Below are 16,695 nucleotides of genomic sequence, written 5' to 3' on the forward strand. Positions count from 1 at the left end.
ACAAAAATTTATATATTTTTGTACAGGCATGGTGGCACATCACCTGTAGTCCCAGCTACTTGGGAGCTTGAGGTAGGAGGATCCCTTGAGCCTGGGAGGTGGAGGCAGAGGCTGCAGTGAGCTGAGATCCTGCCACTGCACTCCGACCTCGGTGAGAGTGAGACCCTGTCTCAAAACAGAAAAAGGGAGAAAGGATCACATGTCTCTCACTTTAAATCAAAAGGTCAAAATGACTATGCTTAGTGAGAAAGGTATGTTGAAAGCTGAGAGAGGCCAAAAGCCAGGCTTCCTGCACCAAACGGGTAGCCACATTATGAAGGAGTTCTTGAAGGAAATTAAAAGCGCAAGCTCCAGGTTGGGTGCAGTGGCTTATGGGAGGCAGAGGCAAGTGGATCACTTGAGAGTAAGAGTTTGAGACCAGCCTTACCAACATGGTGAAATCCCATTTCTATTAAAAATACAAAATATTAGCTAGGCTTGGTGGTACACGCCTGTAATCCCAGCTACTCTGGAGGCTGAGGCAGGAGAATCACTTGAACAGGGGAGGCGGAGGTTGCGATGAGTCAAGATCACAACACTGCACTCCAGCCTGGGTGACAGAGTGAAATTCCAGCTAAAAAAAAAAATAAAAGTGTTGCTTCAGTGGACACACGGATATGAAAACAGAACAGCCTTATTGCTGATAGGGAAAAAGTTTCAGTCTGGAAATATCAAACCCGCTACAACATTCCTTTAAGCCAAAGCCGAGTCTGGAGCAAGGCCCTCACTCTCTTCAATCCTGTGAAGGTAGAAAGAGGTGAGAAAGTTGCAGAAGAAAAGTTAGAAGCTTACAGAGGTTGATTTGTGAGGTTGAAAGAAGCCGTCTCCATGCCACAAAAGTGCAAGGTGAAGCAGCAAGTGCTGATGGAGAAGCTGCGGCAGGTTACCCATCCAGATCTAGCTTAGATCACTGAAGAAGGCAGCTACACTCAACGACAGACCTTCAGTGTAGAAAAACAGCCTTCTATTGGAAGAAGATGCCACCTAGGACTTTCATAGCTAGCCAGGAGAAGCCAATCCCTGGCTTCAAAGCCTCGAAGGAGAGGCTGACTCTTGTTAGGGCTGGTGGAGCTGGCGACTTTAAGTTGAACCCAATGCTTATTTACCATTCTGAAAATCCTAGGTTCTTGCTAATGATGCTAAATCTACTCTGCCTGTGCTCTATAGATGGAACAACAAAGCCTGGCTGGCAAGCACATCTGTTTCCAGCGTGGTTTACTGAAAAAAAAATTTTTTTTTGAGACAGAGTCCTGCTCTGTTGCCCAGGCTGGAGTACAGTGGCGCAATCTCAGCTCACTGCCACCTCTGGCTCCCCCATTCAAGTGATTCTCCTGACTCAGCCTCCCAAATAGCTGGGATTATAGGCATGTGCCAGGACACCTGGCTAATTTTTATATTTTTAGTAGAGATGGGGTTTCACTATGTTGTCCAGGCTGGTCTCAAACTCCTGACCTTAGGTGATTGCCTGCATCATCCTCCCAAAGTGCTGAGATTATAGGCGTGAGGTTTACTGAACATTTTAAACCACTGTTGAGACAGACTTCTCAGGAAAAAAAAGAAAAAAGATTTCTTTCAAAGTTATTGCTGCTCACTGACGATGCACCTGATCACCCAAGACCTCTAATGGAGGGTACCAGGGAAATAATGCTGTTTTCATGCCTGCTAACACATCCATTCAGCAGCCCATGGATGAAATAATATCAACTTTCAAGTCTTATTTAAGAAATACATTTTGTAAGGCTATAGCTGCCGTAGTGATTCCCCTGATGGATCTGGATAAACTGAAAACCTAGAAAGCATTCATCATTCTAGATGCCATTAAGAATATTCATGATTAGGGCTGGATGTGGTCCCTCAAGCCTGTAATCCTAGCACTTTGGAAGGCTGAGGCAGGTGGATAACCTGAGGTCAGGAGTTTGAGACCAAGCTGGCCAACATGGTGAAACTCCATCTCCACTAAAAAAAAAAAAAAAAAAAAAAAAAAAAAAAAATTTAGTTGGGCGTGGTAGCACGCTCCTGTAGTCACAGCTACTCGGGAGGCTGAGGCATTAGAATCACTTAAATAGAATCCAGGAGGCAGAGGTTGCAAAGAGCCAAGATCGTGCCATTGCACTCCAGCCTGAGTGGCAGAATGAGACTGTCTCAGAAAACAAAGAATATTCATGATTAGACCTGAAATGGTGGCTAACACCTATAATCTCAGCACTTTTGGAGGCTGAGGTAAGAAGATCACTTGAGCCCAGGAGGCCGAGACCAGCCTGGATAACAAAGTGAGACCCTGTGTATATAAAACAAAAAATTAGGTCAAGTGCAGTTCCTCACACCTGTAATTCCAGCACTCTGGGAGGATGAGGCGGTAGATCATCCTAGGTCAGGAGATCAAGACCAGCCTGGCCAAGATGGTGAAACCCCATCTCTACTAAAAATACAAAAATTAGCCAGGCGTGATGGCGAGCGTCTGTAATTCCAGCTACTTGGAAGGCTGAGGCATGAGAATAACTTGAACCCAAGAGTGGGAGATGGCAGTTAGCCAAGATCACACCACTGCACTCCAGTCTGGGCAACAGAGTAAAACAGTGTCTCAAAAAAAAAAAAAATAGCTAAGTGTGATGGTGTGTGCTTGTAGTCCCATCTACACAGGAGGCTGAGGCAGGAGGATCACTTGAGCCCAAGAGGTTGAGGCTGCAGTGAGCCATATTCATACCACTGCATTCGGCCTGGGCAACAGAGGCAGAACCTGTCTCAAAAAGAAAATATAGCTCTCTGGTCCATGCCTCCAAGATGACATGTGATTTGTGGGAGGAGGTCAAAGTATTAATATTATGAGAGTTTGGAAGAAGTTGATTCCAACCTTTATGGATGACTTTGAGGGGCTGAAGACATACTTCAGTGGAGAAAGAAACTGCGGATGCAGCAACGCAAAAGAACCAGAATTGGAAGTGGAGCCTGAGGCCAGGCATGGTGGCTCACACCTGCAATCCCAGCACTTTGGGAGGCCAGGGCAGGAGGGTAACTTGAGCTCAGAAGTTCCAAACCAACCTGGGTAACATAGCAAGACCTCATCTCTACCAAAAAAAAAGTGGAGCCTGAAGATGGGACTTTTGCTGTCATCTCATGATAATATTTGAACAGATGAGGACTTGCTTCTTTTGGATGAACAAAGAAAGTGGTTTCTTAAAATGGAATCTACTGCAGGTGAAGATGCTGTGAACATCGCTGAAGCAGCAACAAAGATGTAGGATATTACATACACTTAGTTCATAAAGCAGCAGCAGTTTGAGAGGACTCCAGTTTTTGTTGGTTTCTTTGTTTTTGAGATAGAGTCTTGCTGTGTTGCCCAGGCTGGAGTGCAATGGCGAGATCTCAGCTCACTGCAACCTCTGCCTCCTGGGTTCCAGTGACTCTCCTGCCTCAGCCTCCCCAGTAGCTGGGATTACAGGTGCCCACCGCCACATTCGTCTAATTTTTATATTTTTAGTAGAGACGGGGTTTCACCATGTTGGCCAGGGTGGTCTTGAACTCCTGACTTCAGGTGATCCACCCACCTTGGCCTCCCAAAGTGCTGGAATTACAGGCGTGAGCCACTGTGCCTGGCCAGGATTAACTCCCATTTTGAAAGAAGTTCTACTGTGGGTAAAACAATGTCAAACAACGTCGCATACTACAGAGAAACCTTTCTAGAAATGAAGAGTCGGCCAGGTGTGGTGGCTTCTGCCTGTAATCCCAGCACTTTAGGAAGCCGAGGTGGGTGAATCGCCTGAGGTCAGGAGTTCGAGACCAGCCTGGCCAACATGGTGAAACCCCATCTCTACAAAAATACAGAAATTAGCCAAGCATGATGGCAGGTACCTGTAATTCCAGCTACTGGGGAGGCTGAGGTGGGAGAATCGCTTGAACCCAGGAGGCAGAGGTTGCAGTGAGCCAAGATCACGCCGTTGCACTCCAGCCTGGGCAACAGGGTGAGACACCATCTTAAAAAAAAAAAGTGAAGAAAAGAGTCAATCTGTGCAGAAAATTTCATTATTTTCTTATTTGAGGAAATTGTTCTCACCCGGGAGCGGTGGCTCAATCCTGTAATCCCAGCACTTTGGGAGGCCGAGGCAGGTGGATCACGAGGTCAAGAGATCGAGACCATCCTGGTCAACATGGTGAAACCCGTCTCTACTAAAAATACAAAAAATTAGCTCGGCATGGTGGCGCATGCCTGTAATCCCAGCTACTCAGGAGGCTGAGGCAGGAGAATTGCCTGAACCCAGGAGGCGGAAGTTTCAGCGAGCTGAGATCCCACCATTGCACTCCAGCCTGGGTAACAAGAGCGAAACTCCATCTAAAAAAGAAAACAAAAAAAGAAATTGTTCTCACCTGAAGGTTTAGAAAAAATAAAAACAAACATAAGAAAAAAAAAAGAAATTGCTACAGTCACCCTAACCTTCAGCAACCACCACTCTCATCAGTCAGTGGCCATCAACACGAGGCAAGACCTCCACTAGCAAAAAGACTAGGACTTGCTGAAGGCACAGATGATTGCTAGCATTTTTAGCAAGAAAGTATTTTTAAATTAAAGTATGTACATTTCTTGCTAAGAGTGTCTCTTTGAGGAAGAAAAATGAAAAAAGAAAGTATGTACATATATAGGATATGTTTTGAAACATAATGCTATTTCACACTTAATAGACCACAGTATAGCATAAGCATAACTTTTTTTTTGAGACAGGCTCTCACTCTGTCGTCCAGGCTGGAGTGCAGTGGCGCCATCACAGCTCACTGTAACCTTCACCTCCTCAGGCTGTGATCCTGTCACCCCAGCCCCCCAAGTAGCTGGGACCATAGGCGAATGCCACCATGTCCAGATAATTTTTGTATTTATTTGCAGAGATGAGATCTCGCTATATTGCCCAGGCTGGTCTTGAGCTTCTGGGCTCAGGTGATCTGCCCACCTCAGCCTTCCAAAGTGCTGGGATTACAGGCATGAGCCACCATGCCCAGCCTATATAGTGTAAACACAAATTTGTGTGTGTGTGTGTGTGTGTGTGTGTGTGTGTGTGTGTGTGTTTTAGATAGAGTTTTGCTCTTGTTACCCAGGCTGGAGTGTAATGGTGTGATCTCGGCTCACCACAACCTCCACCTCCTGGGTTCAGGCAATTCTCCTGCCTCAGCCTCCCGAGTAGCTGGGATTACAGGGGTGCGCCACCATGCCCAGCTAATTTTTTGTATTTTTAGTAGAGACAATGTTTCACCTTGTTGACCAGGATGGTCTCGATCTCTTGACCTCGTGATCCACCCACCTCGGCCTCCCAAAGTGCTGGGATTACAGGCGTGAGCCACTGCGCCCGGCTTTTTTTTTTTTTTTTTTTAAAGACAGGATCTTGCTATGTTGCCCAGGCTGGAGTGCAGTGGCTGTTCACGGGCACAATCCCACTACTGATCAGCACGGGAGTTTTGACTTGCTCTGTTTCCAACCTGGGCCGGTTCACCCCTCCTTATGCAACCTGGTGGTCTCCCGCTCCCGAGAGGTCACCATATTGATGCCGATCTTAGTATGGACACCCAATCGGCATAGCACATTACAGCCCAGAACTCCTGGGCTCAAGCCATTCTCCAGCCTCAGCCTCCTGAGTAACTGGGACTACAGACACACACCACCACATCTGGCAGGTATTTTTGTTGTTTGTGTTTGTTTGTTTTGTTTTGTTTTGTTTTTGAGATGGAATCTCCCTCTGTCACCCAGGCTGGAGTGCAGTGGCACCATTTCGGCTCATTACAACCTCTGCCTCCCATGTTCAAGCGATTCTCCTGCCTCAGCCCTCAGCCTCCTGAGTAGCTGGGACTACAGGTGCAGGCACCACCCAACTAATTTTTGTATTTTTAGTAGACATGGGGTTTCACCATGTTGATCAGGATGGTCTTGATCTCTTGACCTCATGATCTGCCTGCCTCATCCTCCCAAAGTGCTGGGATTACAGGTGTGAGCCACCCACTGTGCCTGGACTGTGTAAACATAACTTTTATATGCACTGGGAAACCAGCACCTCTGTGACACCCTTTATTGTGGTGGTCTGGAACTGAACTTGCAATATCTCCGAGGTCTACCTGTATTCTTAATTTCCATTAAACAAGGGTTTGGGCCTGGCCCTGCTCTGGCCCCTGATCATACTCCAGCCCTGGTCACAATATTTGGCATCCCCTCCTTCCTTTCACCTTCTGCTACCTCTCAGTATGATGAAATTCCTAAAGTTGACTGCAAAACAGACCTTCTATGCTTCCCAAACCCACCACTCAGTCTCTGTAGCAGATGCTTTCATCCCAGCACCCAGATTCTTCATTTATTTTTAGGACTCCAATCCTTTCCCCATTTTATCCTTTGATTTCGCAAATCCCAAAACCTTCTCAAAGATCTTTGATTCCCTTTTGGGAAGGATGAGGTGGGAGGACCATGGTTACGCACCTCCTCGAAGTCCTTTTAGGATGTGAGGACAGGTTCAGGTGGGTTAAATGAGCCCTGCAATTGAACCCCGGCTGACCTGATACAAAGTTAATGCGCCTTCTCTCAGGCTGTGCTGCCTTCTTCCGGCCTCAGCCTGGGTGTATTATTCAGGATTCGCTAGAGGAACAGAACTAATAAGATAGTTGTATATATAAAGGGAAGTTTAAGGAGTATTGACTCACATAATAAGCTGTCGGCAAGCTGAGGAGCAAGGAAGCCAGTCCGAGTCCCAAAATCTCAAAAGTAGGGAAGCTGACGGTGCAGCTTTCAGTCTGGGGTCGAAGGTCCAAGAGTCCCAAAGGTGAAGAACTTGGAGTCTGATGTTCAAGGGCAGAAAGCATCCAGCCAGGAGAAAGATGGAGGCCAGAAGACTCAGCCAGTCTGGTCTTTTTTTTTTTTTGAGATGGAGTTTCGCTCTTGTTACCCAGGCTGGAGTGCAATGGCGTGATCTCGGCTCACCGCAACCTCCGCCTCCTGGGTTCAGGCAATTCTCCTGCCTCAGCCTCCTGAGTAGCTGGGATTACAGGCACGCGCCACCATGCCCAGCTAATTTTTTGATTTTTAGTAGAGACGGGGTTTCACCATGTTGACCAGGATGGTCTCGATTTCTTGACCTCATGATCCACCTGCCTCGGCCTCCCAAAGTGCTGGGAATACAGGTGTGAGCCACCACGCCCGGCCCAGCCTGGTCTTTCTGCCAGCTTTTTATTCCACCTGTGCTGGCAGCTGATTAGACTGTGCTCACCTGCATTGAGGTCTGCCTTTCCCAGTCCTCTGACTCCATGTTAATCTCCTTTGGCAACACCTGCACAGGCACAGCCAGGAGAAATACTTTGCCTCCTTCAATCAAATCAAGTTGACCCTCAGTATTAACCATCACTCTGGGATTCTGTTATCCAATCTATCTTCATTTGTCTTTGGGTATCCATGTAGCAGTCCTTCTGACCCTTGACAGACTTCCATGATTTCAAAAGCCAGTTTTCTTGTGTGTGTAATCAGGAGACATACACAGGGCAAGCACAGCTGCCTGAGCTCCTTTTCAACTTGTTTAATGTTTGTAGCTGTAATGAGCATTCTTCCTGAGGAGCCCAGCTTCACATGAGGTTATAAATCTTCAATCTTGATTGTAAGGGACTGGAGAGAGTTTATCACTCTCTTCCAGAGAGCTGGGGTCATTTGCCATGATTTCCTGGTTCTATGGGCCATTTTTCTGTCTACTGATTGTCTGGAGGCTTCTTCATCCACTATCTGGATGAATCCTGTTGATGTGCGTTTTCCTAAAGAAACTCAGAGTCGCTTTTTTTTTTTTTAATGGAGTCTAGCACTGTCACCCAGGCTGGAGTGTAGTGGGGCAATCTTAGCTCACTACAACCTCTATCTCCCAGATTCAAGCAATTCTCCTGCCTCAGCCTCCCAAGGAGCTGGGATTACAGGCACCCACCACTATATCCGGCTAATTTTTGTATTTTTAGTCGAGATGGGTTTTTTCCATGTTGGCCAGGCTGGTCTCAAACTCCTGACCTCAAGTGATCCCCCAGGCTTGGCCTGGCAAAGTGGGGATTACAGGTGTGAGCCATCATGCCCGGCCAAGTGTCACTTTTGTGCTTGCAGAGTTCACTGTATTCTTTTACCTTTCAGGTTTTTTTTGTTTGTTTGTTTTGAGACAGAATCTCACTCTGTCACCCAGGGTGGAGTGCAGTGTTGCAGTCTCGGCTCACTGCAACCTCCGCTGCTAGGGTTCAAGTGATTCTTCTGCCTCAGCCACCTTGGTAGCTGGGGTTACAGATGTGCACCACCATGCCTGGCTGATTTTTGTATTTTTAGTAGAGACAGGGTTTCACCACGTGGGCCAGGCTGGTCTCGAGCCCCTGGCCTCAAGTAATCCACTCGCCTCGGCCTCACAAAGTGCTGGGATTACAGACATGAGCCACCATGTCTGGCTACCTTCCAGTTTTGTTTTGTTTTGTTTTTTTTAATTTGAAAACTACATAGAAATACAAAGAACAACATAATAAGTACCCGTATACTCTCCACCCACATTTAATCATGTTAACGTTTCATTATTCCGTGAAGTTTTGTAATCAAAAAAGAAATAAATTGGACACCATAGCTCATGCCTATAATCTCAGCCCTTTGAGAGGCCAATATGGGAGTATCCCTTGAGCCCAGAAGTTTGAGATCAGCCTGGGCAACAGAGTGAGACCTCATCTCTACAAAATAAATAAATAAAACATTATGGCTAAGTTGGAAGTCCATCTTGCTCTCCTGGCAAAGGCAGCCACTCTGATGATTCAGCTGGCAGTCTTCCCGTTTATGTTTCCATATTTTTACTACAAAATAGTATTGAGCTGCCAGGTGTGATGGCTCACGCCTATAATCCCAGCACCTTGGAAGGCTGAGGCAGGAAGATTGCTTGAGCCTCGGAGTTTGAGACCAGCCAGGGAAATATGGCAAACCACATCTCTACAAAAAATACAAAAATATTAGGCAGGCATGGTGGTGCACACCTGCAGTCCCAGCTATTTGGGAGGCTGAGGTGGGAGAATCCCTTGAACCCTGGGGGACAGAGGTTGCAGAGAGCCGAGATTGCACCACTGCACTCCAGCCTGGATGACAGAGTAAGATCCTATCTCAAAAAAAAGAATAATATTGAGCTTTTGTTCATTTTATTATTGTATTAGTCTGTTCTCACACTGCTATAAAGACATACCTGAGACAGGGTAGTTTATAAAGAAAAGAGGCTTAATTGGCCCATGGTTCTGCAGGCTGTATTGGCTTCTGCTTCTCAGGAGGCCTCAGGAAATTTATAAGCATAAGACGAAGGAGTGAAAAACGAAGGGGAAGGAAGTGTGTTTCCACAGCAGAAGCCGGAGAAAAGGCAAAAGGGAAGGTGCTGCACTTACCTCCCCCCAGGCCCCACCTCCAACACTCAGAATCACAATTCAACATGAGATATATGAGATTTGGGTGGGCAGACAGAGCCAAACCATATTTTTCTATCTATCTATCTATCTATCTATCTATCTATCTATCTATCTATCTATATCTATCTATCTATCTAGAGGACAGAATCTCACTCTGTCATCCAGGCTGGACTGCAGTGGGGTGATCACAGCTCACTGCAGCCTCAACCTCCCCGACCCAAGCCATCCTCCCACCTCAACCTCCCAAGTAGCTAGAACTACAGGTTTGCACCACTATGCCTGGCTAATTTTTTGATGTTTTTTTTGTAGAGACAGGGTCTCCCTATATTGCTCAGGCTGATCTTAAACTCCTGGGCTCACAAGCAATCCTCTTATCTCAGGCTCCCTACGTGCTGGGAATACAGGCATGAATCACCGTGCCTGGCCAGTATTGAGTTTTTAAATTCTTCCAAGTGGTATATTATAAGAATGTAATTTGCTCTGCTTTTACTCAATATTGTTTTTGAGACCTAATAATGTTGATGCCCATGCTGAGCACTGTTCTGAGCACTGAGAATACCACCGAATAACACAACCCTTTCCTCATGGAGTCTTCACTCTAGACAGGTTGGGAGGCATACAGAGTGTGAAGGGACCAGTATCTATCTAGCAATTCCCTTGCTGAGGGCCATTGCAAATGCATTTCTGTTGGTTTACTATAATAATGCTCCAAAGAACATATCTGGCCAGGTGCAGTGACTCATGCCTGTAATCCCAACACTTTAGGAGGCCAAGGCAGGAGGATCACTTGAGGCCAGTAGTTCGAGACCAGCCTGGGCAACATAGGGAGACCCTGTCTCTACCAAAAAAAAAAAAGTATGCCTGGGCATGGTGGCTTATGTCTATAATCCCTGCACTTTGGGAGGCCAAGGCGGGTGGATCACTTGAGGTCAGGAGTTTGAGACCAGCCTGGCCAACATGGTGAAACCCCATCTCTACTAAAAATATAAAAATTAGCTGGGTGTGGTGGCAGATGCCTGTAATCCCAGCCTCAGGAGGCTGAGGAGGCAGGAGAATCGCTTGAACCCAGGAGACGAAGGTCGCTGTGAGCTGAGATCGAACCATTGCACTCCAGCCTGGGCAACAGGGTGAAACTTAATATCGAAAAAAAATTTTTTTTTTCAAAATATTAGCCAGGTGGCCAGGCGTGATGGCTCACACCTGTAATCCAGCACTTTGGGAGGCCGAGGCAGGCGGATCACCTGAGGTCAGCAGTTCAAAACCAGCCTGGCTAACATGGTAAAACGCTGTTTCTACTAAAAATACAAAAAATTAGCCAGGTATGGTGGCATGTGCCTGTAGTCTCAGCTACTTAGGAGGCTGAGGAGGGCTGCACTGAGCCAAGATCATGCCACTGCACTCCAGCCTGAACAACAGAGTAAGACCCTGTCTCTAAAAAAATAATAATAATAAAGAAAATATGAAGCTCTGTATATGTTTCCTGGTACATACATACTATGTACATAGTTTGCAAACTCAAAGGTCCAGATAGTAAATTTTTTAGGCTTGTGGGCCATACGGTCTCTCCTACAACTACTCAGTCCTGCCTTTCTAGCACAAAAGCAGCAATAAACAATACATACATGAATTTTTTATAGACACCAAGATTTGAATTTCATATGATTTTTACATTTTATAAAATTGTCTTTTAAAAAATTTCTCCCCAACCATTTAAAAGTGTAAAAGCTGGCCAGGCACGGTAGCTCATGCCTGTAATACCAGCCCTTTGGGAGGCTGAGTTGGGTGGATCACTTGAGGTCAGTAGTTCAAGACCAGCCTGGCCAAAATAGCAAAACCCCATCTCTACTAAAAATACAAAAATTAGCCTGACTCAGTGTATATACTCAGGACTGCGTACTCCTGCTCTGAGGCGTATCTGAGAAGTAGAGTTGCTCGGTCATCGGACATACACATTTCCACATTAACGAGATACTACCAAGTTGCCCTCCAAAGAGATTTTTTACAATTTACACTCCCCCCAACAACAAATGAGCGTTAGTCTAGATCCTTTACAAAGAGGCTGTAAGACCAGTACTAGGTGAAATGGGAAGTGGGAGGCGAAGCTGCCAGCCAGTTCTGACCATGAAGAAATACCTGGGAGAGCCTTCTGGAAGCTGGAAGGGTGACTACCGGGGGTCCTTGGAGCCTGCCCCCACGTCAGATCACGGCGGCTTCTGAGCCTCCAGTCTGGCTCAGCCCCATGTGTCATGGCCGGTGGTAACAAGCCCTGGCTTTCTGTTTGGTCTTTATTTTCCCCCACGTGGGGCTGAAGTCTGGATTGAGCTATTCTTCAAGATGTACAGCTTTCTTGACAGGAAAGTAGTGTCACGGAAACAGCAGGGGCTTGGGAAGATGATCTAACTGCAAATCCCGCCAGGCTCAGCCACCAGCTAGTTCTGTGATCTTAAACAAGTCCTTTCACTTCTCTGAGGCCTTCCCTCAGCTATCACACACCAGTTGCTTGACGGGATGAAGTGACTACATTGGCTCACGCCTGTAATCCCAGCACTTCGGGAAGCCAAGGCAGGTAGATGGCTTGAGCCCAGGAGTTCCAGTCCAGTCTGGGCAATATGGTGAAACCCCCTCTCTGCAAAAAAATACAAAAATTAACCGGGTGTGATGGCCCGTGCCTGTGGTCCCAGCTACTCAGGAGGCTCAAGTGGAAGAATCACTTGAGCCCAGAAGGTGGAGACTGCAGTGAGCCATGATTGTACCATTGCACTCCAGGCTGGGGGACAGAGTGAGACTCTGTTTCTCCCCGAAAAAAAAAAAAAAACCTGACAAAAGTGTAATAAAATCATATAAGAGATATGCAGTAGTTGCCAGGCAACATGTTTAAGAATGTAGATTTCCTGCCCTCCATGGTCCTGTTAAAAACCCACCCATAGCCGGGCACAGTGGCTCATGCCTGTTATCCCAGCACTTTGGGAGGCCAAGGTGGGCGGGTCAAGAGCTCAAGACCATCCTGGCCAACATGGTGAAACCCCATATCAACTAAAAATACAAAAATTAGCTGGATGTGGTGGCACGTGACCGTAGTCCCAGCTACTCGGGAGGCTGAGGCAGGAGAATCACTTGAACCTGGGAGGTGGAGGTTGCGGTAAGCCGAGATCGTGCCACCACACTCCAGCCTGGCTACACAGCAAGACTTGTCTCAAAAAAAAAAAGCACCCTCCAATCCCAGGGAGCTGGACACAGAGCTGGGCCCCATCAGTGCGAGGTGCTGAGCCACCGAGCTGAGGTGGAGCTGCCGGACAGGGGTCCAGACAGCAATGTGTAAGCAGGTGACGCCCCTGCCAGCAGTGATCACCAGGGGGCCCCCAAGTGCCAGAGATGGCCCCGCACAGTTAGCGTGGCCATTCCTCATCCAGAGATGTCTGTTTCTTGGCACGTGGGGTAAATTAAAACAGAAGGTGATAGTCTCGGGTGTGGTCAGTCACATGGTGGTCTGTAGGAATGTTCAGGCCTGAGCCAGAGACCCAGGCTGCAATTCTGTCACTTACCATGACCTTGGGCAAGGCACTTCCTTCCCTGGCCCAGTTCACAGGGTTGGAACAGACTCCAAGGACCCTTCCAGCACTAACGCTGCATGCTTCCAGGATGCAAAGATGGGGGTGGTTCCACTCTCTCACCCCAGCCCATGTCCACTTCAAGATGAATGGCCAGGGAAGCCACGTGTCCCAGTGCCCCATTTCCAAAGCCCTTGAGGACCTTGCTGTCGGGGTCGAGCACATGAAGGTGGAAGGTCAGGTGAGCCAATCGTCTCGAAGGGTCTTGCTTCATTTGGGACAGACATCCGGTTTCCTTTGGTCTCTACCGGGATTCCAGGGGCTTAGCTGAATGAGTCATGGGCGGGGGGATTCTAGGGAGTTCCCAGCTCATCAGCTCGGGACAGGACAGCCTGGAACTTTCGATGGTACATACCTATCCGAGTGTGGGGTGGGCACAGGAGCCAAGACCCTATGTCCGTATCTTAGGTAGGGGTGCTCAGGAGGTGACCCAGACAGGCAGCCTCCCGGGAGTTTGAGAGTAGGAATGGGGCCAACCAGCTTTTTCCTTTCACTCTTAGAATTTGGAGGCCTGGGGGGGGCAGGTAGCTTGAGAATCCCAAAGGAGGCTGCCCCCGAAAGTCTGCTGGAGCAGGGAGGGAGACCCTTCCCCACAGGTCTGCTGTGGCCTCCAGGTATCTGTCAGCGGCTCAGCCTGTGTTCAGCTGTTCTGTTCAAACACCCTGGGGCTATCAGGCTGGGGCGGGGCAGCGGGAGGAAGGGATTTTGAGGGGGGCAAGGCGACGTCAAAGAAGGATCAGAGATTCCACAATTTCACAAAACTTTTGCAAACAGTTTTTTGTTCCAACCCCCCTGCATTGTCTTGGACACCAAATTTGCATAAATCCTGGGAAGTTATTACTAAGCCTTAGTCGTGGCCCCAGGTAATTTCCTCCCGGGCCTCCATGGGGTTATGTATAAAGTCCCCCCTGGAGCTGGGCCCCAAAACAACCCAGAGCCTGCAGCCCAGTCCCACCCAGACCCATGGCTGGACCTGCCGCCCAGAGCCCCATGAAGCTGGTGGGTGAGTGTCTTGGCCCGGGATGAAACAGCTGCCTGCCCTGGCATGGGAGGGAGGCTGGCATGGCAGAGGGGCTGGGGATCCCCATTCTGGGAATGGGGATTAAAGGTGCCAGTGTCCCTGAGAGGGGACAGCATGTCTCCTGAGCCCACTCTGTCCCCAGCCCTGCAGCTGCTGCTATGGCACAGTGCACTCTGGACGGTGCAGGAAGCCGCCCCCCTGGGCCCTGCCAGCTCCCTGCCCCAGAGTTTCCTGCTCAAGTGCTTAGAGCAAGTGAGGAAGGTCCAGGGCGATGGCACGGAGTTGCAGGAGAAGCTGGTGAGTGAGGCTGGCAGGAGGGCTGTGGAGGGAACCGTGGTGGGGAGAGCTAAGGGGGATGGAACTATGGGGCCAACATCCTCTGGAAGGGACGTGGGGGAATATTAGGAAAGATGGAGCTGGGGAAGGCTGGGAAGGGACTTGGGGAGGAAGTGCTTGGTGTGAACAGTGCTAGGGAAGGCTGGCTGGGATGGGAGTGGGCGTATCACAGTCAGAAGAGACCAGGACCCCTATGAGATCACAGGATGGAGGTACAGGGCAGAGAGGGACTGAACGGCCTGGCAGAACGTGGAGGGAGGGGAAAGACCAGAGACAGGGAGGACCCAGGAAGGAGGAGTGGCGACCCAGCCAGGAGAAGTCTCACTCAGCATCCTTCCATCCCCAGTGTGCCACCTACAAGATGTGCCACCCCGAGGAGATGGTGCTGTTCAGGCACTCTCTGGGCATCCCCCAGGTTTCCCTGAGCAGCTGCCCCAGCCAGGCCCTACAGTTGGTGAGTGTCATGAGTGGACAAGGCTAATGGTGGGAGCAGAGAGAGGAGGGACACTCCTGGCTCCCCAGGTATCCAGGCTCCAAGCTGGGGGCATGACTGGAGTGTCTCCAGCAGCACCCCCTAACTCTCTGCTCTGTCCCCCAGACAGGCTGCTTGAGGCAGCTCCATAGAGGCCTCTTCCTCTACCAGGGCTTCCTGCAGACCCTGGAAGGGATCTCCCCCGAGTTGGCCCCCACCTTGGACATGCTGCGCCTGGACATCACTGACTTTGCCACCACCATCTGGCAGCAGGTGAGCCTTGTTGGGCAGGGTCCCCAAGGTCATGTTGGCACTCCAGGCACTGCAGCCAGGCCTGTGTATGGGCCCTGCCCGTGCTGTCAGCCCCCAGCGTTTCCTCATTTGTAATAACGCCCACCCAGCAGGGCCCAGCCACTGATCGAAGCTTTCCCCCAACAGATGGAAGAGCTGGGAACGGCCCCTGCCCTGCAGCCTACCCACGGCGCCACACCAGCCTTGCCCTCTGCCTTCCAGCGCCAGGTGGGAGGCCTCCTGGTGGCCTCCCATCTGCAGAGCTTCCTGGAGCTGGTGCACCGAGTTCTACGCCACCTTGCCCAGCCCTGAGCCAAGCCCTTCCCATCCCATGTATTTATAGCTATTTAATATTTATGCCTATTTAAGCCTCATATTTAAAGACAGGGAAGAGCAGAATAGAGCCCCAGGCCTCTGTGCCCTTCCCTCCATTTCTGAGTTTCATTCTCCTGCCTGTAGCAGTCAGAAAAAGCTCCTGTCCTCCCATCCCCTGGACTGGGAGGTGGATAGGTAAATACCAAGTATTTATTACTGTGACTGCTCCCCAGCCCCGGCTCTGCAGTGGGTGCTGGGACAAGCCACAGTGGGCCCTGGTCCCCAGGGTCCGCACCTGGGACCCTTGAGAGTATCAGTTCTCCCACGTGGGAGACAAGAAATCCCTGTTTAATATTTAAACACAGTGTTCCCCATCTGGGTCCTTGCACCCCTCACTCTGGCCTCAACCGAATGCACAGCATGCCCTGCATCCCCTTGAGGTCCCTGGACAAGCGGAGGCAGCCAGAGCTGGAAGGCATAGCCCTGGGGTCCCACGAATCTGCTGGGGAATCTTGTTTTTATTAAGACTTTTGGGTCACGGTTTGACTTCCCACATGAGAGCTCAGACATCACTGACGTGTGATGCCCATTTTTCTGGTGCCCTCGGGACGCCTGCCCTGCCCCCACCAGCATTGGGACTGAGACTCTTTTTCAGGCTGGCAGGTGCCTGGACATTTGCCTTGCTGGGCAGGGACTGGAAATGTGGGAGGGAACAGACAGGAGGAATCATGTCAGTGTATGTGTGAAAGGAAGCTTGACTGACTGTCACCCTCCACCTGTTCACCCCCCACTCACCGGCGTCTTCTCCACTGTCACATTGTAACTGAGCTTCAGGATAATAAAGTGTTTGTCACCAGTCATGTCCTTCCTTCTTCTTCTTGAGTCCAACTGGGACCTGGCCAGGGGCTGGGGAGGTGGCTGAATGGTGGGAGACACCAGAGGGAGCCAGGGAGGAGACGCAGGGAGGAGGAGGAAGGCTCCTGAGCTCATCTGACACCCATATATAGATATATGGAATACACTTGTGTGTATATATGTTAGCACGGTGCAGACGCTGGGCTAAGTGCTGGAGACACAGCAGGGCAGATGTGGCATCTGCACTTGAGCAGCCACAGCCTTGTAGGGAAGACAGGCACGGGGACCATGGGAACAGAGAGCCTGGGGTCAGGGTGGGCTTAATAGGCCGGACACAGCCAGACGAGATG

General features: G+C 49.4%; 1 protein-coding gene across 5 annotated transcripts; it reads left to right on the forward strand.

The window, feature by feature from the left end:
- The first annotated feature begins 13,931 nt into the window (after positions 1-13,931).
- Positions 13,932-16,346, forward strand: CSF3 (colony stimulating factor 3). Of its 5 annotated transcripts, none has more exons than XM_078375454.1 (5): positions 13,932-14,054; positions 14,219-14,373; positions 14,759-14,866; positions 15,011-15,157; positions 15,323-16,346. In XM_078375454.1, the coding sequence occupies exons 1-5, from the start codon at positions 13,940-13,942 to the stop codon at positions 15,485-15,487; spliced, it is 690 nt and encodes a 229-aa protein (XP_078231580.1). In that variant the 5' UTR covers positions 13,932-13,939; the 3' UTR covers positions 15,488-16,346. The 5 variants fall into 5 exon arrangements, with proteins under 5 accessions (XP_078231580.1, XP_002763641.4, XP_078231579.1 ...); XM_002763595.7 differs by having other exon boundaries at positions 13,984-14,058; XM_078375453.1 differs by having other exon boundaries at positions 13,984-14,373.
- Positions 16,347-16,695: the final 349 nt, after the last annotated feature.

Source organism: Callithrix jacchus, chromosome 5 (genome assembly GCF_049354715.1).
Source record: "Callithrix jacchus isolate 240 chromosome 5, calJac240_pri, whole genome shotgun sequence".
Taxonomy (NCBI): domain Eukaryota; kingdom Metazoa; phylum Chordata; class Mammalia; order Primates; family Cebidae; genus Callithrix; species Callithrix jacchus.